General features: G+C 39.8%; 1 protein-coding gene across 2 annotated transcripts; it reads right to left on the bottom strand.

The window, feature by feature from the left end:
* Positions 1–298: 298 nt before the first annotated feature.
* On the bottom strand, positions 299–27,663 carry LOC134217475 (E3 ubiquitin-protein ligase Topors). 2 transcript variants are annotated; one of them, XM_062696243.1, is made up of 5 exons: positions 27,520–27,663; positions 26,981–27,405; positions 15,012–15,454; positions 12,244–14,537; positions 299–1,108 (listed from the first exon to the last, which is right to left on the bottom strand). In XM_062696243.1, the coding sequence occupies exons 2-4, from the start codon at positions 27,260–27,262 to the stop codon at positions 12,299–12,301; spliced, it is 2,964 nt and encodes a 987-aa protein (XP_062552227.1). In that variant the 5' UTR covers positions 27,263–27,405; positions 27,520–27,663; the 3' UTR covers positions 299–1,108; positions 12,244–12,298. The 2 variants fall into 2 exon arrangements, with proteins under 2 accessions (XP_062552227.1, XP_062552228.1); XM_062696244.1 differs by having other exon boundaries at positions 299–1,002; positions 1,066–1,108; positions 26,981–27,624.

Genomic DNA, 27,663 nt, shown 5'->3' with positions numbered 1-27,663 from the left:
AAACCAGAGAGAATCAAATATCCAACCTTCAGTTTCTACGCCATCCACTACTAATAAAAGCGTGTTCAAAGATTCACCCAAAAAAGCCTTCCGCATCCGCTTAGGCGTGCATTTAGCGACTCGTAAAATAATGGCTAAGACAGTGCGCGCCATGACCTACGCACCATCACCGGCACGGTTCACTGCCAAAACCAACGGCGCGGAGAACAACGGTGCATTCCGATATATTACAAGTCATTTAAATGATAATAAAATGCTTTTCGGACATGATTGAAAATGGAAAACACCAAGACCAAGGTTTACTTTTTTATGGATGCTTTTATTTAAAAGTAAACTGCTGAAGACTATTATAAGATGTCATTGATTTTTACGGGGAAATTTAGTTTACGTATGTAAACATGTACACTTTTTTGAGAACAAACGCATTTCTTCGTGCGAGGGGCTGAAGCAGTTGTTTGTTCTACCACTATTCATTTCATCTTTAGTTTAAACCGGTATTTACAATAGACGGAGTTGACGATTGCTGCTCGATAGAGTCTTTCACAGATCATCGTTGAATGTGTATGCTTCATTTTTTGTAGTAGCAAAGCTGTCTACCTTTGTTTTTTTGTTATGGCGTACAACACGATTTTTTATCTTTACAAAGTCTTTTATTCAAAATGCAGAGAATGAAAGAATTACTTCCGGATTCGTCCAGCCGGAAACTGGCAAAAGTTTAACATATTTGATACACCTATCAGGGTTGCATTGAGTCGCTCTAACCAATTTACTTAATTTAGATGCTTTCATTCTGCATATGAATTTTCAAAAAAGATAAAAAAAAAGTCTAATGTGAGTAACTGGAGAATGGTGAATCCTGTAAGTACAATTTGGTTTATTTCCATCACGTCGACATTGTTAGTGTTGTACGCATTGTTTCTATGGATTTAGTCCTACTTAACAAATAGTAGAAGCTTATGTCCTATAGCATAAAGGGCTTATAAATTATGAACAAATTTATTTAATATGTGATTCTGTTTCATATTTACACTTCCTAGAAACCGTCATCTTTGAACGATGCGATTTTTGAACAGTCACGAACACGTCGTAGGTTTGGAGATGAGGATTACTGAAAAATAAAGGAAAACATGTTATTTGCTTTTAACAAATATAAGTAGTAGTAGGTGCCTTAAAAACACTTTTTCAAATTGTTTGATGGCCGCCTGCTTATTCCGTTCTATTTGATGCTCTGATGCTCTGGACAAAATTTCAACCAAATCGGCCAACGTTTGGGCGGTGCTAAACTTATCAGAAGTTAATATGAAAGAAAAAGTATGGAGAAACATCGAAAAACAGTCATTTGGATCTAGATGGCACAATGATACTCGTTCAGTACTTGCAGAATAAAATACAAAATATTATGCTGAAAGCCGCGAGAAGATTAGAGTTTTTCAGACAAAGTTATTATAGCATTTAATTGAAGTGTTGTATATGTGAACTTATCTCTTTTATAGTGTAAAACATACGAAATTTGCTCAAATCACACTCCAGAGAAATGCCAATTACTTCCCCGCGAAAACTCTAATCTTCTGCAGTTTTCTGCATGACATTCTGTATTAAATTTTGCAAAATCTGAACGAATATCATAGTTCCTCATCGTAAATGGTACCATCTGACTCCAAATTACTCTTATTCGTTGTTTATCCATACATTTTTCAATTTTAACTTCAAATGAGTTTAGCACCGCCAAAACGTTGACCGATTTGGCTGAAATTTTGTCCAGGGCTTCAAATAGAACGGAATAAGCGGACGCCCCATAAAATATGATATAAGTCTTACTCATACTAATATGAGCCACCCTAATGAGTAGTTACGAAATAAATTATACCATAATGAAAGCATTTTCTTTTTATTCTGCCCATTTCTTTTTATGATACATTTTTGTATATTTAGCTTAGGACTGAGATGGTTGTTAACTTGCTAGCAGTGATGTGTGGGACTGGTTCAGAGGTTTAAATACATTTGTGCTCAGAGAAGGGAAAATGAGAGAAAAAACTTTCGAAATTACTATAGAAGAGAAAGGGTAGTAGTATAAGAAAAGTGTATAAATCTAAACAAATGTCACAGTTGTAATTTTCTAAAACTTCTAGCAACGGGTTTCCTGAGGTTCTGCATCCTGGTAGAATTTGAGAAAAAGTCGTTGGAAGTTCGATTTTAGCTTGTTCATGCAGGTCGTCAGTGGGGTGTAAGAAGTCCAAGTTCATCATCATTTTGAGGAAGCGATTTTGTTTTCGTAGGATTTCGATGCGATGAGTGTGAGCACAGGTGTACCACGTTTGAAAACCATAGGGTAAAGTTGATCGAAAGATGATTTTGTACAGGAGCTACTTAGTACGAACATCGAGGGCAGATCGGCGATTAACTAGTGGATATAACGCTTTTGTTAGTTTCTCGCACCTTTTCAAGCAGCCAAAGCGTGCAGCCCAATAGGGTTGTACGCAAAAGTGACGTAGAACTACGTAGCTATACGAAATGGATGGTATTTGTCATCATAGTTTGTGTCTCTTTATCAACATTGATATTTCACTCTTCCGAAAATCTCAATATAGAGGCTCTTTCTTCCTAATCAAAGATTGGTGGCCCTGATAAGAGCCGTTTGTTTAAGTTTTCGCTGGGAATCTGTAAATTCCGGTACTTTTAGTGGATGCTAAAGTCCATTTCTCCTGCTTCGGTAAACATTTGATAGATGAGCTTCAACTCTTGTTGTTAACTTTATTTAACAGAAATTTTACTCAAGACGAAGTTTCTTCATATTACAAAACATTATCTCTCGGCATCTGTCTGTCCGAGCGACGTTCACCGATGGGTGGTTGCTGTAGATAGTTTCCACTAAGGTGACGTCCATTTTATACAAAAGAAGGTTGATCCGACTTTCCGAAATAAACTTGCTTCAAAGTGCAAAACTCAATCCTAAATAGCGAATTTGATAGCGCTTCGGAGGGAGATGATGCAGTAAATTTGAATGAATGGAATCACTAACAGCCACAGCCTCGCCAAACCCGATGCCACCGATACAATCTATTTTTGCAATTAACTCTTTCTTTCCATAAAATGTTGGTCCTGAGAAGAACCATTTTCATTTCATTTCCCATTTTTCATTTCCCATCAAATAACCAACTGCATCCAAACGCTTGTCGGCACCTTGCGTTAAAACTGTCCGACCGCCACTCGATGATTTTTCGCTAAGCCTCGCTAAGCCAAAATTTGGAATAAATTTTCCGCATTGCCACTGCCACCCACGACTCCGTGCTGCTGTGTCCGCTCTGTTGCATCGAATGTCGAACCGCTCTTTGTGGAATCCCGATCAAAATGGCTCGAGCGCGCCGAACAGCAGCTTTCTTGTACTTAATAAATTAAGCCCGTTAGCCCCACCCCTTTGTGATCTGATATATAATATAATATAATATAATATAATATAATATAATATAATATAATATAATATAATATAATATAATATAATATAATATAATATAATATAATATAATATAATATAATATAATATAATATAATATAATATAATATAATATAATATAATATAATATAATATAATATAATATAATATAATATAATATAATATAATATAATATAATATAATATAATATAATATAATATAATATAATATAATATAATATAATATAATATAACTAGCTTTATGTACCCGGCCTTGCTCGGAATTGCCAGTTTGATTCGCAGTTTTTTTTTTTCACAATCGGAAAATGAATAAACCAATTGGTCAACAGGATAATTGCGTTATCTTATCGATACTTCATCATTTGATCAAAAGAAGGCAGATTTCATTTGAAAACATTGACTGATTTTGGAAAAGGGAGCGAATCCATAATCGCCATATTCCGGGCAAACGTCTATTTCTAAAGAAGGACAAACATCCACCGATGCCTTATTCCGAGCAAACGTCTATTTTAAAGAAGGGATCACATTCACCATCCAGAAGGAAACACATTAATCATTGCTTTTACGTTGGGCAAACCATGATTTCGATAAATGGTTGAATTGATCGATAACTAAACAATACAATAATGGGTTCAGAAGTTAGGCTGGAGCACACACACAAACATACAAACATTGAGTTTTATATATCTCGGCAACTTATTCAAAACGACGTATGTGATTTTGTAAACAAAGATGCATACGTCGATTTGTCAAATATGATGACACTCCCACGCAAACCAATACAACGAACATGTAGCCGAAACCTCCCCTACCTGTATGTGGCGATAGTTTGCGTGGGAGTGCTATCAGATTGCAGAAATCAACGTTTAAATTTTTGTTTACAAAATCACATACGTCACATACGTTGAATAAGTATCCGAGATATATAGATAGCTAATAGCTATATGTATCCGGCTTTGCTAGGGACTGAAAAGTAAATTATAGAATTAAAATGTCCAATGCTGTAGCACGAAACCCACAGAGGTAGATCTACCGCTCATAGAATTGAACCTTTGTATCAATATATTTTTATATCTTTGTTTGGCCCTACCTTTTCAATAAACATCTTCCAAAAATAGAGAATAAGTGTACCAAATCTGGTTGGAATTTATCCTGGGAGTTACACTGAATTGCTCATTTTTAAAGACAACCCCTTCCCCATAACTTTCCCTTTTCCAAAATGACCTCCCACCTTCTTTGTTATCTTCTCCTTAGAATAGAAAATGTGTGCACCAAATTTGGCTGAAATTGGTCCTGGGAGTTGGGTGTTACACTGAATTGCTCTTTTCTAAAGACAACCCTTCCCCTTACCCTCCCTTTTCCCAATGATCATCCCACCCTTTGTTATTTTCTCCTTAGGATAGAGAATGTGTACCAAATTTGGATGAAAGCGGTCCAGGGGTTCAAAAGAAACACTGAATTGCCTGTTTTCTGAACAATACCCTCCCCCAGACCCTCCCTCTTTCCCAAATTACACTTCCATGTGATCGACTTCTCTTAGTGAATACGTGTACAATATTTGGTTGATATGGGTACTGGAAGTTGGGAGTAACACTGAATTGCTCGTTTTATAAAGACAACCCTCCCCCATACCCTCCTCTTTTACAATGACCGCCCCACCCCATTTGTTATCTTTTCTTTAGGGTAGAGAATGTGTGTATCAAATTTGGTTGAAATCGGTGCAGGGGTTCAGAATTTACTCTAAATTACCCGTTTTCTGAACAATACCCTCCCTCCAGACCCCTCCCCTTTCCCAAAATCTCTCATATGATTGTTTCCTTATAGTGAATATGTGTACAAAATTTGGTTGAAATCGGTCCTGGGAGATGAAAGTTACACATAATTGTTCGTTTTCTAAACAAAACCCTCCCCTTTCCTAAATGACCCTCCCACCCCTTTGTTAACTTCCCTGAGGATAGAGAACGTGTGTACCAAATTTGGGTGGATTCGGCCTAGTGGTTCAGAAGTAGTTAGCGAACATACATACATAGATTGGTTTTTATATATATAGAAGATATAATATAATATAATATAATATAATATAATATAATATGATATAATGTGCACTCATAACGATTAATGAAGGGACGGGGCTAATGGAATTACTTCATTAGATATAAGAAAGCTGCTTTTCGGCGCGTGCGAGCCATTTTGATCAGGATTCCGCAGACAATGTCGGAGAATGTTATTTGCCACTGCCTTGCAAGCGGGAAAAAAATGCAACAAAAATAAATACAAGATTTTAAAAAAATAGGTTTTACGTAAAACAAATCAAAACAAGGCACGTTACATATTTTAGCGAAGAGTCCTAGTTGGAAAACGCATCATAAGTGAAAAAAAATTTGTTCTGCACTTTTTCCTAAGCAATTTCGTCAAAAATCCAGAAACCAAATATACAAGAAAGGCAAAGCACTTTTCACGCCATAATCTAACACATGAGATTCAAAATAGTTATTACCAATCCCGGGTAGAAGAAAACAGCAAAATAATATCAAATTTTACTATTAATATATGAATAACTGAATAGCAAAATTTGATATTAGTTTGTTTGATATAGTTGCTAAAATAGCAAAAATAATAACAGACATTGCTTTAGCAAATAACTCATAGATTACTCATTTTGCTATTATAATAACAAACCAATAGCAAAATATTTGAAGAAAAGAAAACACCAAAATTAGTTATTATTGATATGTTGTAAATGGTAATGATGAATGAATAACAAACTTTGCTATGATTGCAAAATGTGTTCTTCATTTGCTCTTTCTTACAATCTATATACATAAAAACCAATCTATGTATGTATAATCGCTAACTACTTCTGAACCACTAGGCCGAATCCACCCAAATTTGGTACACACGTTCTCTATCCTCAGGGGAAGTTAACAAAGGGGTGGGAGGGTCATTTAGGAAAGGGGAGGGGTTTTGTTTAGAAAACGAACAATTATGTGTAACTTTCATCTCCCAGGACCGATTTCAACCAAATTTTGTACACATATTCACTATAAGGAAACAATCATATGAGAGATTTTGGGAAAGGGGAGGGTCTGGAGGAGGGTATTGTTCAGAAAACGGGTAATTTAGAGTAAATTCTGAACCCCTGCACCGATTTCAACCAAATTTGATACACACATTCTCTACCCTAAAGAAAAGATAACAAATGGGGTGGGGCGGTCATTGTAAAAAGAGGGAGGGTATGGGGGAGGGTTGTCTTTATAAAACGAGCAATTCAGTGTTACTCCCAACTTCCAGTACCCATATCAACCAAATATTGTACACGTATTCACTAAGAGAAGTCGATCACATGGAAGTGTAATTTGGGAAAGAGGGAGGGGTCTGGGGGAGGGTATTGTTCAGAAAACAGGCAATTCAGTGTTTCTTTTGAACCCCTGGACCGCTTTCATCCAAATTTGGTACACACATTCTCTATCCTAAGGAGAAAATAACAAAGGGTGGGATGATCATTGGGAAAAGGGAGGGTAAGGGGAAGGGTTGTCTTTAGAAAAGAGCAATTCAGTGTAACACCCAACTCCCAGGACCAATTTCAGCCAAATTTGGTGCACACATTTTCTATTCTAAGGAGAAGATAACAAAGAAGGTGGGAGGGTCATTTTGGAAAAGGGAAAGTTATGGGGAAGGGTTGTCTTTAAAAATGAGCAATTCAGTGTAACTCCCAGGATAAATTCCAACCAGATTTGGTACACTTATTCTCTATTTTTGGAAGATGTTTATTGAAAAGGTAGGGCCAAACAAAGATATAAAAATATATTGATACAAAGGTTCAATTCTATGAGCGGTAGATCTACCTCTGTGGGTTTCGTGCTACAGCATTGGACATTTTAATTCTATAATTTACTTTTCAGTCCCTAGCAAAGCCGGATACATATAGCTATTAGCTATCTATATATCTCGGATACTTATTCAACGTATGTGACGTATGTGATTTTGTAAACAAAAATTTAAACGTTGATTTCTGCAATCTGATAGCACTCCCACGCAAACTATCGCCACATACAGGTAGGGGAGGTTTCGGCTACATGTTCGTTGTATTGGTTTGCGTGGGAGTGTCATCATATTTGACAAATCGACGTATGCATCTTTGTTTACAAAATCACATACGTCGTTTTGAATAAGTTGCCGAGATATATAAACTCAATGTTTGTATGTTTGTGTGTGTGCTCCAGCCTAACTTCTGAACCCATTATTGTATTGTTTAGTTATCGATCAATTCAACCATTTATCGAAATCATGGTTTGCCCAACGTAAAAGCAATGATTAATGTGTTTCCTTCTGGATGGTGAATGTGATCCCTTCTTTAAAAATAGACGTTTGCTCGGAATAAGGCATCGGTGGATGTTTGTCCTTCTTTAGAAATAGACGTTTGCCCGGAATATGGCGATTATGGATTCGTTCCTTTCCAAAATCAGTCAATGTTTTCAAATGAAATCTGCCTTCTTTTGATCAAATGATGAAGTATCGATAAGATAACGCAATTATCCTGTTGACCAATTGGTTTATTCATTTTCCGATTGTGAAAAAAAAAACTGCGAATCAAACTGGCAATTCCGAGCAAGGCCGGGTACATAAAGCTAGTAACATATAAATAACAAATTTTACTATTATAACAAAACTTGCTGTTGGGATGCTATTTTATGTTATTTATGAATAACATAAGAATAACTAAATCTGATATATCAGCAAAATTTGTTATTATTATGTTATTTGTTTGTTATTCACTTCTACCCGGGATGGGAAAAAGTATATCTTTGTCGTCATTTTTCAACGAATTATAACTGAAAATCCATCTTCCACTCGAAACTTACGATCTGTTCGTAAAAAACCGTTCTCAAATTGACATTTCAATTTTTATGGCTCAAATATTCACCTAGGTAGGTACTAAATATAGTCACTACATGGTAAATAATAAGTAGAGCTCTTGTTAATAAACAGAAAAACATATAATTTGATGGTGATAATATAGTTGCCACTGCCTTATAAATGGTTAAACCGCTCTTTGCGGAAACCCGATCAAAATGGGTCGCGCGCCGGAAAGCAGCTTTCTTGTATTCAATAAATTAAGCCCGTAAATTTGAATGGATGGATTCACTAACAGAAACCAAGCTTCCACGCCAAACGCCGATGCCACCGAATCAGTCCATTTTCGCAATTAAACCTTTCTGTTCAGAAAATGCTAGTCCTGAGAAGAATCAATTTTCTTTCCCCAATGCGCTTTCCCAATAATGTAATAAAAGCATCGCCACTGGCGGCACGGGATCGAAACAGTGCTATTTTTATAGTCAACCCTTTCTTCATATAAAATGCTGGTTCGTTGAGGTTGAATGATCTGCAGCAACACACCGAGGACCACCAACAATGCGATGGATTTCCGTTGAAAATGTTACGCTGTGTCCGCTCCGCTGCTGACGATTAGATCCAAACCCGCAAGTGATTGATTTTCGATGTCTAAGCTAGTGATGTGTACATGATTGGTTGGTTTACCTATTTCTAAACTTTTTATCAATTTTCGATAATAAATAGTTAAAAATCAGTATTTTCGTATAATTACAAAGAAGCGTTTACTCATCCTTGATCGAATGGTCCAAAAAAATGGTCCAAATGAAAATCCATCGAGAAACGGCAAAGATATTTAAGTTTAAAGACTATCATATTTTCGTGACGGTCCCTGATTTTCGCAATCGTCAAGTGTACCCCAATATAGAAAAGACAAACGTAGTCCTACGTCAAAAAATGGTATGGTTCTAGTGACTACTGCATGAGCTTGTTACAATTTGTCCAAGACAACAAGAAAGCCGGTGGACGTCAGCGATCATCACTATGTTTGCAGTGAATATGTTATAGAAGATCGGACTGAGTACTGCTCTTTGAGGCACACCGTACGGTATTTGTTCTTTTCCAGAAACCTCGCCATCAACTGCTACATGATACGTCCTGTCCGTTTGGCATTGAAGTCACCAATTATGAAAAATTTGGATTTGTTGCGAGTTAGAATTTGAAGATCAGCTCTCAACAAATCCCTTTGCTGCCCATTGCACTTGAAAGGCGAGTGCAGCAATAAAATGTTGTGTAGAGAATTGTCCACAATTTGTTTCAACAGAAACTCCCAAACTTTGGTTTTAAATGAAGAATATAATTTACCAGTTTATTTGTGGACGCAGTAGTATTTTAATATAAACGCATGTGCATGAGCATGAGCATGCTGGACAGGACAGAAAGTGTGGAAAAGCGGGCATCGAGCGGCTACCTAACGCGTGATTAGGTGGCAGCCAATCAACGCAAGGATGTGCAAGCTGAGGATTAAAGGCCGTTTCTTCAACTATAGCATCATCAACGTGCACTGCCCACACGAAGGGAGACCCGACGACGAGAAAGAAGCATTCTACGCACAGCTGGAGCAGACATACGATGGATGCCCACTGCGGGACGTTAAAATCGTCATCGGTGACATGAACGTACAGGTAGGAAGGGAGGAAATGTATAGACCGGTCATCGGACCGGATAGTCTGCACACCGTATCGAATGACAACGGCCAACATTGCATAAACTTCACAGCCTCCCGCGGAATGGTAGTCCGAAGCACCTTCTTTCACCGCAAAAATATCCACAAGGCCACATGGAGATCACCTAACCAAGAAACGGAAAACCAAATCGACCACGTTCTAATCGACGGTAAATTCTTCTCCGACATCACAAACGTCCGCACTTACCGCTCTGCGCTCAAAACTCTCGACGGTGTACAACACGCGTCGAAGTCGGACGCCGCGGCTTAACATTGGGCGGCTACAAGACGGTAGACAAGCCCAAGAATACGCACAGCAGCTGGAATTGGCACTCCCAACGGAAGAGCAGCTAGGCGCAGCGTCTCTTGAAGATGGCTGAAGAGATATTCTATCCGCCATTGGTAGCACCGCAACCGCTGCACTTGGCACGGTGCCCCCGGATCAGAGAAACGACTGGTATGACGGCGAATGTGAGCAGTTAGTAGAAGTGAAGAATGCAGCATGGGCGAGATTGCTGCAACACCGCACGAGGGCGAACGAGGCACGATATAAACAGGCGCGGAACAGACAAAACTCGATTTTCCGGAGGAAAAAGCGTCAGCAGGTAGATCGGGACCGTGAAGAGACGGAGCAACTGTACCGCGCTAATAACACACGAAAGTTCTATGAGAAGCTGAACCGTTCACGTAAGGGCCACGTGCCACAGCCCGATATGTGTAAGGACGTAAACGAGAACCTTCTTACGAACGAGCGTGAGGTGATCCAAAGGTGGCGGCAGCACTACGAAGAGCACCTGAATGGCGATGTAGCAGACGAAGATGGCGGTATGGTGATGGACCTGGGGGAACGCGCGCAGGATATAATTCTACCGGATCCGGATCTTCAGGAAATCCAGGAGGAGATTGGCCGGCTGAAGAACAACAAAGCCCCTGGAGTTGACCAACTACCAGGAGAGCTATTTAAACACGGTGGTGAGGCACTGGCTAGAGCGCTGCACTGGGTCATTACCAAGATTTGGGAGGAGGAAGTTTTACCGCAGGAGTGGATGGAAGGTGTCGTGTGTCCCATCTACAAAAAGGGCGATAAGCTGGATTGTAGCAACTACCGCGCAATCACATTGCTGAACGCCGCCTACAAGGTACTCTCCCAAATTTTATGCCGTCGACTAGCACCAATTGCAAGGGAATTCGTGGGGCAGTACCAGGCGGGTTTTATGGGCGAACGCTCCACCATCATGCATTTAGCATCCATGTGGCAATGTTTAGTTCCGTGACCCCACTTTTGGCACTTACGGCACTGATCAAAATCCAAGTAATTGAGAAATTACAATTTTAATCTCATCCAGTGATTTATAATCACTGTGGAGACCTTTCAAGACTACTTTGAACAATCGCTCAGTTTTATCGTCATACGTGAAGAATTTATGCCGCTTCTCAGTTAAATACTGAAGAAGACGTTTGTGATCGTCAAAGGATCCCGGCAAAACGCGGCAGTCACCCTGCTTGACAATCTGGGATGAAACCTTGATCATCAAACTAGGCAACAGATACACAACGGGTCAAATCCTTTGCTTCTTCGCATGAATCGAATCACCTTGGATAGAGGTAGATTCGATTTGCTCAATTTCGTCATGAATCAAATCGAACCGATTGCTCAGTTCGATAGGAGAAGAATTATTTCCAATGTTAGAATTAGAAGGAACATCTGAAGTCTCCAGCTTCCTTCTATTTTTTCCGCGCTTTGGCAGGACGGTCTTGAAACCTTGTTTCTTAGAAGGAAATAGAGAATTCAGAGACTCCCCCTTCCTCTTTCTTTAATTAATGCTCATTGCTGAGCGTGGAGACGTTACCTTCAAAGAGGTTTTTTCCCAGAACGGTGTCCTTGCAGGATTACCACCGCTTGTTGGAATTTTACTTCCGCAAACGGGTCCAACGTAATTAAAATAGCTTCGCATAGTATGCATTAAAAACTTCCTCTAGCAAAGAGAAAAAAGAACCGCACAGCACGAAAGCACAAAGCGGCCTGGGTGTTTTGGGTGATTTTTTTTTATTTTTGTGCCCACATGTTGCATAGATGTTGGTGGTCCGTTGAAATCACTTGATCAATAATACGAAAAAAGAAGTCACATGAGATCTCAGTGCCATGCATAATATATACATTTTTGACCAGACTCCGACACCAATTATAATTTACCATGTTTCATTTAAGCTAAAACTAATTAAAAAAAAACACTTACCATCAACTCTATCCCCCTTTCACCACTCGTCGAACTCCACAGTCCGCAGTAAATCTCAGAGTTCCACTTCGGCTCCAACAGCAATCACCTGCGCCACCGAGACATCTACTTCCTCGCTGGTCGAAACCACCGGCGATTCGTTATGCTCATCCTCATCTTCCTGATCGTTATCGTCGTCGTCGTCGTCTTCTTCTTCCTCCTCTTCGTCCTCTTCCGCATCGTCGTCACCATTTACCGCATTGCCGGTAACAACATCCCGCTGGCTCGACGGTCCAGTTAAGGAGGAATTTGCGCTGCTACTGCTTTTGCTACTGGAGCTGCAACTGCTGCTAGACGTGCTTTGCTGCTTCATCTCTAAGGTGTCGCTCGTTTTGGCCGCTCGTATCAAAGAGGCGATTGTACACCGACCTTCTTCGCTATCAGACGTGTCCGTATCCAGCGAGCTGGTGTCGGTAGATTCGTGTTGTACTTCTTGCTGCTGCGCTGGTGGCATCTGCTGTTCGTCTGCATCCGGTTTGTTTTCCTCACTTGAGAAGTCAGTGCTAGTGATTAATTCGGAGCAGATCGGCGCCTTTCGGCGTCTTTTGGAAGCACCCAGCTGCTGCTGCCGAGCTGCCTTTGCAACTGGATTCAGTTTGATAACAGCGCTTCTCATTTTACGTTTTTTGCCGGAGAAACTCCCGGCAGGGTGGGCGAGTGCTACTGTGTTGGTTTCAATTTTGAGACTTTCCGCCGAGGGTCCCGAAGTGCAGGAAACAGACGTACCCTTGCCACTCTCGGATGAACTTTTGGGGGGCTGTTTAGGGATTTGAAGTTTTTGGCGCTTGCGACTGGATCGTTTGGAGGACGAGGTCTTCCGTTTCTTGACTTTGGAGGTTTTGGATTTCGATTCATTTTGCACTCGTTTGGAAGTTTTTCGTGGAGAGCGTACATTCGACCTGCGGGAACGCTTCTTGAGGGTAACTTTCAGAGAATTATTAGCAGAGTTGTCACTCCCGTTGCTAGAACTAGAGCTGCATCCACTCGAGGAAGAACTACTGCTTTCACTTTCTGAGTCAGAAGAAGAGCTTGCATCGCGACTGGCTGAGCTGCTACTTCTGGATGAAGATGCTTGTCTACGTTTGACAGATTTCCTTTTGCGAATGCCTATTGGAGCTTGATTTCGTATATTGAACTTGACTTCGTCATGACTCGACGAGTCAGATTCGCTTTGTATGCTTGGTTCTCCGTGGCTTTTTTCTGACTCGCTGGCTTCATAGATGCTTTTGAAGCCGGTTCCTTCACTGTATCTATTCAGTCGAGGTTTTGCGTAATATTTCTTCATGCCACCGCTCGCACTTCCTCCGCCGGAGGAAGTGGAAGCTCCGTTGTTGTACTCGGATGCAAACATGTGAGTTTCAAGCTTAGCCAACTCCTCATTCAAAAGGGTTTCTGGAAAAAGCTGCTCTAAAACAGAGTTGTTATCCATGGCTTGGGTTCTAGCTCTAGTGGCATCTTCGTTTACGAATACGACATCGCTGTCGCTTTCCGATTCTAGGCTGACCATTTCAGGAGTTCGCAGGTGGGGTGGTTTGAGCGCTCCGACTATCCGGCAGTCGTCGCTATCACTGGACGAAAGGGAAATGTTTTCCCCATCCTCTAGTCGGCTAACTGGAGGCGGTTGAAGTAACATCGAGGTTAGCGGTTGCATCCGAGACAAATCCGGGTAAACACTGGTGCTTGTTCCGGATCCGTTGTTTGGTTGTGCTCCAGAGGTGGATACCGATACGATTCCACTAACTCCAGCTCCTCCAAAAGAGCCCGTCATAATCACAGTTTGATCAGAAGATCTGGTTTCGATTGTAAATTGTGTCCTTCCTCGTCTGGCGCTCCCACTCGGTCCCCCGCTCGATTCCATAGTTCCTGAGGTTCCCGGAGTCGGTTCTACTACCCGCACTACATCGTCCTCTTCTTCGGACGCGGAGAGACCAGCCTCTGAAGAGGATGACGAAGACGATGACAGCACTACAACGCTGTTGTTGTAGTACGGGTCATACTGGACGGAACGATCATAACCAATAATATCGTATGGCGAACGGGCAAAGTTGAGCAATTCGTGAATAAAGTGGGTAGTGCGTACCCAGCCCCAGTAGGAAACTCGTTCGCGGAATACCGGCGAAGTGATGTCGTGGGTCATCAGCAGATTGGGAAAGTCCTCCATTATGATTGAGACCTGTGCCGGATTGTTCCGACAAAGTGCGACCAGCTCTCGATTAATCCACGGCATCAAGCGATGTATTTGGGCGGGGTTTTCACTAAAAACAAACGCGATTATTATCTTTTTGTAGAAAATGCTTAGCTTTCATGCATTGATTTATTTTTCTTAAAGAAATTGAGAGAATAAAGAAACATTGAGAACACAAAAAAGTTATTTGTAGGGCTGCAGAAAAAGTGAACAAAACTAAAACAAATGAAAATGAAGCGTCTTACTAAACAAAAAAAATTAATTGATGACTAATAAGACTTAACCTTAAAATCTTTATTATAGTGACTTGAAGAAGTGGATTAAAAATATAACTCATTCAATTTCTAATACAAAGTATAGATATATAAAAAGGAAAAATAAAAATATAAAAGATAATTAAGAGAGAGAATAAAAGTAAAATAAACAAGAAAAAATTAGTATATAAATTGGATGAATTATGTTAAAAAAAGCGGTATATGATTAATTTGAAACGTCAATCCTTTAATATATAAATTATTGCTTAATAATTTATTCTTTCACATACCGATAAAATGAAGCACTGCAATCTCTCATCCGTCCGTTAATGTCCGCCAGTGGTCGGGCGTGTAACCTTCTGTGGTAAATGTAGCGTCTCCACTCGGGACCATTCTGTCTAGATGGAATGAAATCGTCCGGAAATTCCCGACTGAACCTTTGGACATCGCCAGATTGGTGGAGGAATAGTTGTTGCAGTCGCTCGCTCTGGCTCGGTTGAACATGCAGCGTTGCACTGTAGGTGAATCGTGGCGGCTGGGACAGGGTGAAATCCAAACGGTGATAAACTTGGGGAACCGTCCGTGCCGCTCCCCCTCCACTTGACCCTGGTCCCTGGCCGGGCGAAACCGGCGGAGCAATAGATATTTTATGCTCCTGGTAGTGTCCGTAGGATTTTTGCTTGTAGATGATCGACCGAAAAACTTGCTTGCATAGAGGACACTCTGCTTTTATCTAAAAATACAACAAACAAAACAAAAATTAGTCGATTTATAAATATCCTTTAAGAGAGAATTGTATTTTTAATATGTTTTTAACGGTTTTTCTGTTAATTACATAATTTTCTACTTTTTCCGGTTTTTTCCGATTGTATTCAACGGGGGACAAACCCTAGTCACTATTTAATATTATCACGATCGGTCATTGCGTTCATATAAACTTGGTTGGTTGATTCGCTTGTTGGGAAATATGGTGTGGTCCTCATCTTCTTCTTCTTCTTTTTAAAGCATTACATCCCCACACTGGGACAGAGCCGCCTCGCAGCTTAGTGTTCATTAAGCATTTCCACAGTTATTAACTGCGAGGTTTCTTAGCCAAGTTACCATTTTTGCATTCGTATATCATGAGGCTAACACGATGATACTTTTATGCCCAGGGAAGTCGAGACAATTTCCAATCCGAAAATTACCTAGACCGGCACCGGGAATCGAACCCAGCCACCCTCAGCATGGTCTTGCTTTGTAGCTGCGCGTCTTACCACACGGCTAAGGAGGGCCCCATGGGTGTGGTCCTCATATCCGGAGTTATTCCGATGGGTCACTGGGTCAGGTGCAGAAAATTGGACCACAATTTCCTTTTCTGGCAATAGAAGTCCAAAAAAATGACGTTTATTTCGTCCCTATTCATACCATTTCAGGCATGGCAAAAGCTGGGTAAAGCGTACCATTGGTACTTCGCGCACCTGAAGGAATAAAATAGACCCCATTTTGCGGTCCTTAGCCTCTTACCCAGCTACTCCTATCCCTACCTCCTCGTGGCGCTGGCCGAGATACGAGCAATTTTAGGGAAGATCGGGTAACCAACCCCGGTGGGAACTATGGTCGTATGCTGACAGGAAGGGGGAATTTGTTCCTCTCCGGAGGTGCAAATCTGATCGAGCGTCTGTCCTCCATGTTAGGGGCGGCTGATCATCGTCCGAGTGCCAGCGAGGGACTCTAAACTAAACTCCGCACAGCATTTTGCATCGTGTCAGCATCGAGAAGGTAGCCCCTTTAACGCGATGTAGGTAGCGCAACCCTGGTAAGGTAGCCTACCGAAGATTCTACAGTTACCAAGAAAGGCAAAAGTAGAGCAAACGGATTGACGGCAACATACCCGGCAACGAATAAACGACAACGATTGGAAAGTCGGATCTTGTAACGTGAGAACTTTGGATGAACCCGTACGTGTTGGGTTACTGGCTCGTGAGCTGCAGAAGGTCGGCGTGAGTGTGGCAGCCATCCAGGAAATACGGTGGCCCAGAACTGGAGAACGTGAATTCCGAGCGGTGGATCCTATAGCGAACACTTCATTCGAGTACCATTATATCTACTATAGCGGCGGTGACAGAGCAGAACGAGGAGTTGGCTTCATGGTGATTGGGAAGCAGATGAAGCGTGTTATCCGGTGGAAGCCGATAAGCGACCGCATTTGCGTGTTGAGAATTGAGGGCAAATTCTTAAACTATAGCCTGATCAGCATCTATGCCCCAACGAACGATAAGCCTGATGACATGAAGGATGAGTTCTATGAAAGCCTTGATAAGGCCTACGGAGAATGCCCAACACACGATGTAAAGATTGTCATCGGGGATGCAAATGCGCAGATCGGAAGAGAAAGTTTCCTTCGCCCTGTCATTGGCACGGGAAGCCTTCATTCCGCTACTAACGACGTGTATTAAGGAGCAGGATCAAGCTGTGGAACCACCAACGCTGGACGAGGTTAAGACGGCTCTAAACGAGCTGATAAATTCCGGAAGTACAACTTGCAGACTCACCATCTGTTCATTGATTTCAAAGAAGCGTACGATTCAGTGAAGAGAAATGAGCTGTGGCAGATGATGTCCGAACATGATTTTAAGGCGAAACTGATTAGACTGATACGTGCAACGCTGGATGGCTCGAAATCAAGTAATCGGATTTTTTTTAGATTTTTAGTGGAATGTCTTCACTTGTCATAAGACGAGTTTGTATTATCCCATTTAATTCCACCACTTGATTGTACCTTGACAGATACGTATTTCGACCTCAACAGTAAGGTCGTATTCAGTGTCTCGTACTTGACTCGACGGAAGTGACCCTTTGGGAAACAGCCCCAAAATGGCCAGTTCAATATTTTCGCTGCATATTATTAGTTGAGAAGTAAGAATCGAGAAATGAGAAGTGAGAGGCGAGAAGTTAATAGTAAAAACTCAAAGGTGCAGCCCAATCGGGTTGTACGCAAAGGTGACGTTGAACTACGTGGCAGTACTGGTAGTTTTCGTGATTGTCTGCTGAGATTGAGTGAGCATTACAAACCATGGTGATGTACCGTGCTGTGCCCTTATTCCAATCAGCGCCTAATTCCGTTCATGCAAGACAAAATGATAAATAATAAAGAGTTTTTGTCTACAAACAGCAGAAAAATATCCTTATGCTTTTCTATGGTTATGTATGCATGAAATGAAATGAAAACCAGCGTCATTTTCAGCGATTCATAGTGAAAATTTAAACAAAATTTGTTGGTCGTCACTACGAGCGCCATTTTGACTGTTTTCATTAACCCACTTGCTAAGAACGTCTGTCATAATATTTAAGCATTTTTAAGTGAAAATTTGTCCTGGATTTCAAACACAGCAGCATAACAAGACAAAACAGGTAACATTATAGCGTATTACCAAATTGTTGCCTGTATTTTCCCGATAGAAAATGCTGAAAAGTGAAAAATATCTTGACCGGAATAAGGGTACATCTAAATCTACTCGTTCCTTATTCCGTTCATTGGGTTTGGAGGATGGATTCCGAAAGTTTTGTGTTTGAGAATCTAATCTATGAGCAAGAAAAGGTACATCGTACATGAAGCCATATGAGTGATGAATGGTGAACATTTGAAATTCTATCCCGCAAGCAGGCAGACCGAAAGGAATTCCGTTAACGACAGGTTATGGGACCTTTTTCAACTCGTGCCGGGAAAATACAGTTTTTTCAGTTAATGATTTAATGATGATTTATAGAGTGAATGCTGGACAATGTTAAGAAAGGGTTTCCGGAGAATACGAACAGTTTTAAACAGCACAATCCATAATTGTGGCGTTCTTGTTTAAAAGCTTTATCCGGAAATTTCTTGGCGAATTTCTATAAAAAAAACACTGCCCTCTCTGAGCTGCAAATAAGGTTATGTTTTACCGAAATTCGTGAATACTTCGTAGAAGTAGGGTTATCCGGTACTATAAAGAACCGGAACTTTAAAGAATATTCAATTTCAACGAAACAGTGGTACGAACAATTCCAAACAAACAGAGACATTGTTTTGGAAGGTTCAGGTCAGAATTAAAGGCCTAGTATCCAGGCTCTAGTCAAAATTACGTTGAGGATAAGGTGTAAAACTTTGATAAGGAATAGTATCTGGCCTTCTCTGTGGTACCTGATGCAACTGGGCAGCTAGCATCAATGGTCATGTTGAATATATCTCGAATGGTAAGTGAAACAAACGAAAAAACAGTCAAATTGGCTATACTAAGGAAAATCATTCATTGTATTTCAAATTTGGAAGGAAATTACATTTTAAGCTTTTTATTTGCAATATTATAATAAATGAAAAGATGGATTTGTGAGAAAAATGATGCCTGGTATCAGCATCTTCAAGAAATCAAATGTTTTTCGGGTGATTGGAATTAGGAACACGAATGAACGGAATTAGGAACAATGCCATTTCAGATGATTGGAGTTAGGACCACATAATTTGTCAATGTTTTTTTCACTAGTGGAGCCTAAGTCTATGAATGCATCCCAACATATTTTATTTTCAATTGTATATAGCAAATGACACTATGTAGCGAAATTGCAGCTTCAAAATACTAAACGGCTATTTTTTAGAGCTTTTAGACATAGCGCATTGTCTTAGGTGAACGGAATAAGGGCACAGCACGGTATATAATTTTTAGAACAGAATTTGAAAAGAATGATGAAAATAAAATTTTCAAATAATCAAGGATGAACAACACTCTCAAGCGATCACATATCCAAATTATCAATTGATAAAAACTCTCTAGAAAGTAAAAGTCGTTCGATAATTGTATCTCGATTCGAAGCATTGGTAAATGCTACTTTTGAACTTATTTTCCTTATTCTAATAGATTACTAATGTCGTTTTCGTTTTTGCGGTGTAGCTGCACCGGGTGTACACTTTCTGCACTGAAATTGTTCGTTTTTGGTTTTCACTCTACACTCAAACCCCACTTTTTCGTGCACCGTTCGGAAACTGTACCACGCATATAATCGAGAGTGTAGCTTGTTCGAATGGTGGTGTTACCAATACAGCCGCATGCCACGTGCTTGTTGCTGTCAAATTCTGTTTTGTTTTGGCTTCGGTTTTGATGTGCCGGGTGCGCGTTGGAATTTTTTTTAATATTTAAAGTGGGAATGGTAGTTCTAATCATCTAATGCAAAATAAATAAAAATGTAGTTTTATGTATGTCATAAGAGAAGGATAATTAAAAACAGTGAAGGACATTTACTAATCGATTAGTTTATAAAAGTTAGGCGATGAATCAAGGTAAAAGAAATTGCTTACATTCAACCAGTTGTATTGTATACTAATTCTAAACTAATTGTTCCTGCTATTAAATTTTATACTTTCGTTACCTTGACCATCGGTTTGAATATATTATTAGTCATGAAATTATTCTAATAAACAAGTTTTTTTTGTGGAACTTGAAAATAGTTCCAAAATTTTGAACCAATATCAGAACTTGTTCTTCGAAGTATCTTTTGGAAAAATCAACTAGTTTGAGGTGAAGAATCATTCCATAAACTCTTTTGAATTCCAAGTTTTTGGTATTTGCAAAGGATTTTTACAACATTTTCAGATTTTGAATATTCAGCTTTGATCTATTGAGATTTTGTTGATTTTTATTATCTTATAGAATCTAATGACTCAATAGCAATAATTACAGTCTTGCTTTGCCAGCTCACATTTTATTACATGGGCCACCTTTTAGTTGAGCCTTTGCTGGTTAATCCATGGAATTCAAAACGTAGCTGAGCATATTTAGCATAATTGAACATAATTTGTGAATTGTAATATTAAAGTCGCAGTACATATGTTCAAATGGCTGCCAGGTCACCTCTTAAAAATAAAATTCAATAGATGAGGCGATGTGTTATAGCCTATTCAGATTACGCCATAAATCTTATTAAATATCGTGTACAAGTGGAATTGAAGATTTAATGTATGTGGATGAGCATCAAGTTACTCTTTATCATATTTATTATAATAAATGGCGTAATTTTAAACGGCTATTAGCTCAATCAGTATATCACGAATGTACATGTATAACAAGATTAGTTGAGAATCGAGTTTAGAATGTAGAAACTGATTCGAGCTTTTTTTAATTCGTTTAATAAATATCTTTGCAAAGCAATATTTTGCAAAGCTGGAAAACTTTGGAAACCAATTTAATTTATAACACATTCTACTTTCCACTTTATTTGTGAGTGCTAAGAAAAATGTATGTCTTTTACGAAACGAAGTTCGCCGCATTGTTATATAATAGCAAATTAAGGATTAGTGAAAACGTTTCCCTCAGAATCCAACATTCTTCTCATAAACCTGAAATGGCCCAAGAATTCCCAATGAGAACCCAAAAATCAATCTACTTGTAGTTTTGTATTGTGATTAGTTGGAATATGCTTTTGCATACACTGGATTCTGTTTTTACACGATTTACATTTTCCCAATTTTCCACTCATTCAAAATGTTTAACGTATGTTAATTATCATGTGATTTTTCTTTGATTTATTCTGGATTTTTTGAAACATGTTGCGAAGAGTTTGGTGGCAAATTGAAGTCACACGATCAAAAATACGAGCGAAAAAAAAATCGTGTAAAAACAAAATCCTGTGTATTTAAATACTTCCATCAGAAACAAAGAAGCTCTTAATGAATTATTGGCCGTGAAATTTTGCAACATTTGATTCGTTTTGAAATATGTATCATGCATCGTTTTCGTGATCTGTCAGACAGTGAGTACTGTGTTCAGCTTTAGATAATCGAAGCAATTAAACAGAAAGTAAAAGTAAAATGTCTATAAGAGTGACACTATTCATGCAATTTCAATTTAATCCCAACAAGAATGATTGGAATAACATACATATTTCAAAGCAGGCAGCAAGAACAAAAACATATATGACAGAAGCATGGAAGATGACCGATGTCACACATACTTTCGCAATCTTATTGGGACTGCACTGAAAATGTTCGTTTATGTGGTGCAAAATTATGCTCTTTCCGGTGTAGCTACACCACAAAAACGAAAACGACATAAGATGAAAAGCAGGCCAAGTTCCAGTTGGAATGTAGCGCTATGGAAGAAGAAGCTTGCGATGCACTTACGAGTTTGACTGATTCACCAAAACCGATTGCTAAACTGTTAGCAAGTGTTCAGTAGTAAATAATCCTACATAAATATTGTAACGCACTGGAGTCAGCTTTTACGCGGAGGATGTGGGCCGCGTAAATTAAAACAACGTAAAAAACCGCATAAATACCAAAACATGTCTGAATGAATCGCGTTAATCTCGAAATTCTAGTGAAAAAAAATTGCATAAAAGCGATTCGTGTAAAAATAAAACGCGTAAAAAATGACTTAAGTGTACATCGGGAATGAAGCGTTGACTCTTCCTTGATCGGATGGTCCAAGAAAATTGAAAATCCATCGAGAAACGGCTGAGATATTAACGATCAAAGTCTATCATATTTTCGTGACGCTTTTCGATTTTTTGCAATCGTAAAGTGTACCCCAATATAGAAAAGACAGACGTAGTTCTACGTCAAAAGTGAGATTTGAAAAGTGAAACAAATAGATAAAGATGAGAGAAGTGGAAAGTGTACCACGCGAATTTGACGTCACACGTTCCATTGCTTGTATTGCAATCGTGACGTCATGCTCTTTTGGCTACACTAATTGAGAGTTCGTTCGGCTACACTCGTCTTCGCCTCAGCTGCTCTATAGAACCGACAGTGTCTATAATCTAGACCAGTAATCCCCATCTTTTTCTGCGGCCCGCGAAGGATTTCTGAGAACACACTACATGTGGCCCATTGATAAATCATTATATGACAGGTAAAGCTTTTCATCATTCCCAATATTTCGTTGTACTCGGGAGCCTGTCAAGCTCTCATCATTATGATGTTGAAGCATGATATAGATGTTATGTAGGTCGACAGCTAATATATTTCGATGTTGTCCCCCCGTGTTATGTTAGAGGCGAATTTGTATTCAATCGCAGATTTGAAGGAACTTAAGGAACTTAAATAATATGAAACATTGCTCCGTAATAAAAATGCTCTTATTTTTCAAAATAGGTTAGGTTTAATGAAATTAAACTGACATTTTGCTGGATTTTTACTTCCTGGAAATACGCTGATTATCAACTATGGATTCAGTTAAAAATACCATTCGAATTCTTTTCAGAATCGAAAACAGCTTCTGTTCAGAACCTTCAAACGGATTATGTTCAGAATTTCAAACAAGATCCGAATCGGACTCTACTGAAAATTTCAAATGAATTCCGAAAAAATACTGCTCCGAATCTCGATCGGCTTTCTGTTCAGAATCACGAACGGATATTCTTTAAAATTCCAAACGGATTCTGTTTGAAATTCCGAACGGATTCTGTTTAGAATTGCAAAAGAATCCTGTTCAGAATTCCAGGCGGATTGTGTTTAGAATCTCGAACGAATTTTGCTCAGAATCTTGAGTGGATGCTGCTAAGAATCCCTTATGGTCCCATAAACGTCAATAAGAGAAAACATAAGATCAAAACTACAGAATCGATCGACATATTATCATATGGAAAAACCGCTTAACATATGATAAGCAAATTATTTGGAGCTTTTAGTGGAATGTCTTTACTTGTCATAAGACGAGTTCGTACAATTCCATTTAATGCCACCACTTGATTGACAGATACTTAAAATATGTTCTGCCAACTGATCCAAAAAGATGGTTTAGTGAAGTTTCGTCTCCAGTCCACTACTGCAAAAAGGGTACTAAAGACTAAAAGCCAACTAAGGCGATAAAACCTGTAGAACCAAATGTCCATACCAGTACATATTTTATTTGAAAAAGACATTATCGAGTTCGCAAGCGGAAGGCAGAACATCAGTAAGTCGAGTCGTAAGACAAGAACAGGACGCTTTTATCAGCCACCCGGGGGAAGCGAAAAGGCCGACAAAGGTGCCACAACTGAGGCCTTCTCCTTCGTTGGAAGATCGAATATGGTCGAAGAGGCGATTTATTTCGCCCTGACGGGCAACGAGGAAAACACTGCGCCTAACCAAAAACGACTCAGACAGCAAACCGGCGAAGGTGCTCAGAGCAAAGTCAAACAGTAGGCGACAGTAGGCCAAACGTTGTCTTGACGGAGCAGATCGGGGTGTATTGGAGCCCGAAGGGCGCTGATTCGAGATGGCGATTCTCGACCCAAAAAAGCGAAAGGCACCTACCAGCTGCAAGTCGCCGGGCCACCATTAGCACAAGCGGCCGAAAATCCCTGACAGCTGGTCAGTAGCTCAAAGCGAAAGTTGAGCGCATCTCGACCCGTAAAGAAAGTTAAGGACAGAGTAGAGGCCATGTTGGTAAAAACTGATAAGCATAAGTACGCCGTCGTTGATGCAGGCGACCGAAAAGCTTTCGGCGCTGGAACAGGACGCGCGAAGCGTCAGACGCACCAAGACTGCTGAAATGTTCCTGGTGCTGAAACGTGCAACGCAAGCTAGCGGGACAACTGGCCCAACCCTAGCAGCACACATGCTTCGCATAGGTTGCTGCAAATCATATGTGACCTGATTTAGACACAATCAAGTTGCTGCAACCATTTTTATCTGACTTATGCTGTTCGGGAAGAGATCTTGGATGACGGCGCCGAGATAAGGTCGTTGGGGATGGCCGACCCTAGGTTGTGGAGCGAGAGATGTTGAAATCGGCTGGCAAACTTCAGCCACCTTCACTGCCGTGAATCGCATATCTGTCCCATCTTTGCTGGGTTTCTTATTCATATGGGACAAATATGCGATTCACGGCAGTTCAGTGGACAGGTACTATTGGTGCTTAGAGTCGGGTCGACTTTAAGGGCCCAGACCGTAGCATTGTGGAAGGGCACAAGGCGCAGGAATGCGATAAGTCACCAAAGTGTTCATTTGCGCCAGCAAAAAGCAAGTATGTAATCACGTTATAAGTGGACCTCCGTGTCCCATCGGAGGGGAAAACAAAAAGAAGCCATGCAAGCAACACAGTTGAATCTGAACCACTGTGCATCTGCCCAGCAGCTGCCGTGGCAGTCGGTCTCGGAGTCGAGAACCGATGTCGCTCTCCTGTCCGACCCGTACAACGTCCCTGACTCGGGTTGTTATTTGCGTGACTATTTTCAGGCGCATCTCGGAATTTATTCCATGTACCAAGGAGGATGCAAAATATTTAAAATAGGTCGACAGGCCTTTGCTTACGCGTGTAGATCTACAAGCCTTACCCAAAAATTTTTTTTTTTGATATCCAAGAAATTATGCTGTGTACACATTCTATTCTATGTACTACATATATGAAACAGGTTGACAGACCTTTGGTTATGCGTGTAGATCTAAAGGCCTTACTTCAGGAATTTCTTGGATGGCCAAAAAGTTGTTCTTCATACACATTCTATTCTATGTACCGCGAAAAGCATGCACCAGATTTGAAATAGGTCGATAGATCTTTGGTTACGTGTAAAAATAGCGAAAAACTGATTTTTTATCATAAGTCGTTTTTTACGCAATTTTCGGGATTTTTTTAAAAGTTTTTTTTACGCGGTTTTTCAAAAAGGTTAGGAAGTACGTGAAAACCACAAAAAATCGATTTTTAGTTAAGTCGCCGTAGCTGACTATAGTACCGTTTTTCTGTAGCGAACTTGACATGAGAAATTGTTTTTTCGTCATAGCATCTTTTCGTTTTAATTGCAGAAAATATTTTATGCTGTTTTCCCAAATGATCTTGTGGCAACCGAATCTGTAATTTTGATCTCATGTTGTCAATGCTCGAGGTTACCTCTATTATAATTCTGAGCAGCATCCGCTCGACATTCTGTGCAAAATTTGTTCAGAATTCTAAACATAATCCGTCTGGAATTCTAAAGAGTATCTATTCGCGATTCTGAACGGGGTTCCGAGCGTGATTCGGGGCAGACCTTTTCGAAATTTGTTTGAAATTTCGATTTTTGTTTTCGATTTTAAAAATAGTTAGAGGCTTTAAGAAATATGAAATCTTTGGGAAAGTTGACCATAAATAAGCCAAAGAATCGACTGAGACAATAAAACAAAATACAATTTTTGACGGGAAAGGTGAATTCAATATAAGTTAATGGCGAGAATTAATTTTACATTTGGCACGTTAATGTATACCTACAATGCAGTAAACTGACCAAATCGTTGCGATAAAACACAATGTTAATTTAATTTGAGAAAATCATAACGAGTACACTAAAGACTGAGAGGAAATTAGCGGGTCTCAAACAAAACATCTTGATAATTGGAGTCCGCACCTCCCAAAGTAGCACCAAGCAAGGAACACTTTTGTATAAATTTCATGAGCCCAATTCCTTGCTATGTTGACATGTATCTAGCTGTTATCACCAGGGAGGAACAGTTGAGTACGACCGATACTTCGGCCATCCACATAGCTCTGTGCTGTGGGTGGATGGACGCCGAATCCGATTTTAGTCAGTTCATTCAAAGTTAATTGCATATATTCCGGATATTGAGCAACCCGAAGTGATTGTCTACTATTGTCGAAGTACTATGTCTGAATCAATTTTGATGTTCTCTGGAGTTGTCAGAACAATTTTATCGTCAGGAAATGATTAAACATCTTACTTCTATATGATTATTAAGACATTGAACCCTAAACATTTTGTAAAGTATGTTATCTATTATAAGGGTCAATTTATCTAAATTATTGTAGGATCGATCTATTACTCAGACAAAATATATCAAGTGATAGAACTGTATTGATTATTAAAGCTTACATTATGATACATTTCATACAGGTCATGCAAAATATAAACACCTGTCAATCTGACAAATACAATATTTTTACATTTTCAAACATCTTAAAAATCTTTCGTGACCCGAGCGAAATTATTCATATATTCATATTATCGGTATTCATCGAAACCTCTTATTGATGAACAAAAATTGACTTTCCATACAATAATCCATGCAGCTAAAAACAGCCTTAGGACTGTCACTAAGCGATAAACGACGAAGCTTATTCCAGTTAAATTTGATGATTTAGAACAAATGAATAGAAATAAGCTTAAATCATTTCAACCGTTAGCTCCTCCGTAATCGCATAAACCATCGAGCATTGTTTTATAACATGAATCATAATTATTAGATTCCATAACTCCCAGTCTTCCCTAGCCCGACCCGGCCGACACAAACGCTCACACAAAGGCACAACTAAAAAAAATAGAGATTTCAATGTTTTACCTTGCTCCACTCGAGCAGACAGCGATAGCAGAACTGATGACGGCACGAATCCGTGTAGCACTTTTGACGGCATTTGCCCAGGCAGATGGCACACTTGGGCGGGGGCGAACTGCGACCACTTTCCGTCTCGTCATTTCCGGCCTCCCCGGAGCAGTTGTCCAGTTCCTCCGCGGACGATGAGCTGTCCAGCATGTCCAGCAGCGACGGCCTCGGGGGGGTTGTTGACGAAGACAGCAAAATCTCCGGCGTCGGAGGGCAGTCTATTACTTGCACTTCTTCCATTATCGACACTCGCCCTCAAAATTCAAACCGAAATCTGTCCCAAACTTTCGCAAATTTAATAACAAAATGTTTCAGCACTTTTTTCACGTCTAGCTGGGTCGCTCCTACGCCATTAGCGAGAAACGAGAAAAACTTTCCTTCATCTGAATCCGGGATAGAAAATGATACGAATATCATCAGTTCACCATTTAACTCCTGTGCAGCACATTGCAAATCGTTCCATTGATAATCAAAGCTTATTTCATCACATTACAAACCCCGAAAAATCGCACAACTGCAAGGAATTCACAAATTAAAAATTGCACCATTTTAGTTGCACTTCGACGGCTACGATGGGAGATCTTTTTTTTCTCTTCTTGAAGTCCAACTGCTCGAATCGGTGGACTGTCTTTTACAATTCA

This window comes from Armigeres subalbatus, chromosome 2, assembly GCF_024139115.2.
Source record: "Armigeres subalbatus isolate Guangzhou_Male chromosome 2, GZ_Asu_2, whole genome shotgun sequence".
NCBI lineage: Eukaryota > Metazoa > Arthropoda > Insecta > Diptera > Culicidae > Armigeres > Armigeres subalbatus.
The sequence above is the reverse complement of the archived record's forward strand: the minus strand, read 5'-3'. Positions and strand labels throughout refer to the sequence as shown.

Excerpts from the sequence above, each read along its gene's own strand:
- LOC134217475 (XM_062696243.1), bottom strand. The coding sequence starts at position 27,262 with ATGGAAGAAGTGCAAGTAATAGACTGCCCTCCGACGCCGGAGATTTTG. Across the intron at positions 15,455-26,980 it reads GTCTGCTCGAGTGGAGCAAG|ATAAAAGCAGAGTGTCCTCT; the intron begins GTAAAACATTGA and ends TTGTATTTTTAG. Across the intron at positions 14,538-15,011 it reads TGCAGTGCTTCATTTTATCG|TGAAAACCCCGCCCAAATAC; the intron begins GTATGTGAAAGA and ends GTTTGTTTTTAG.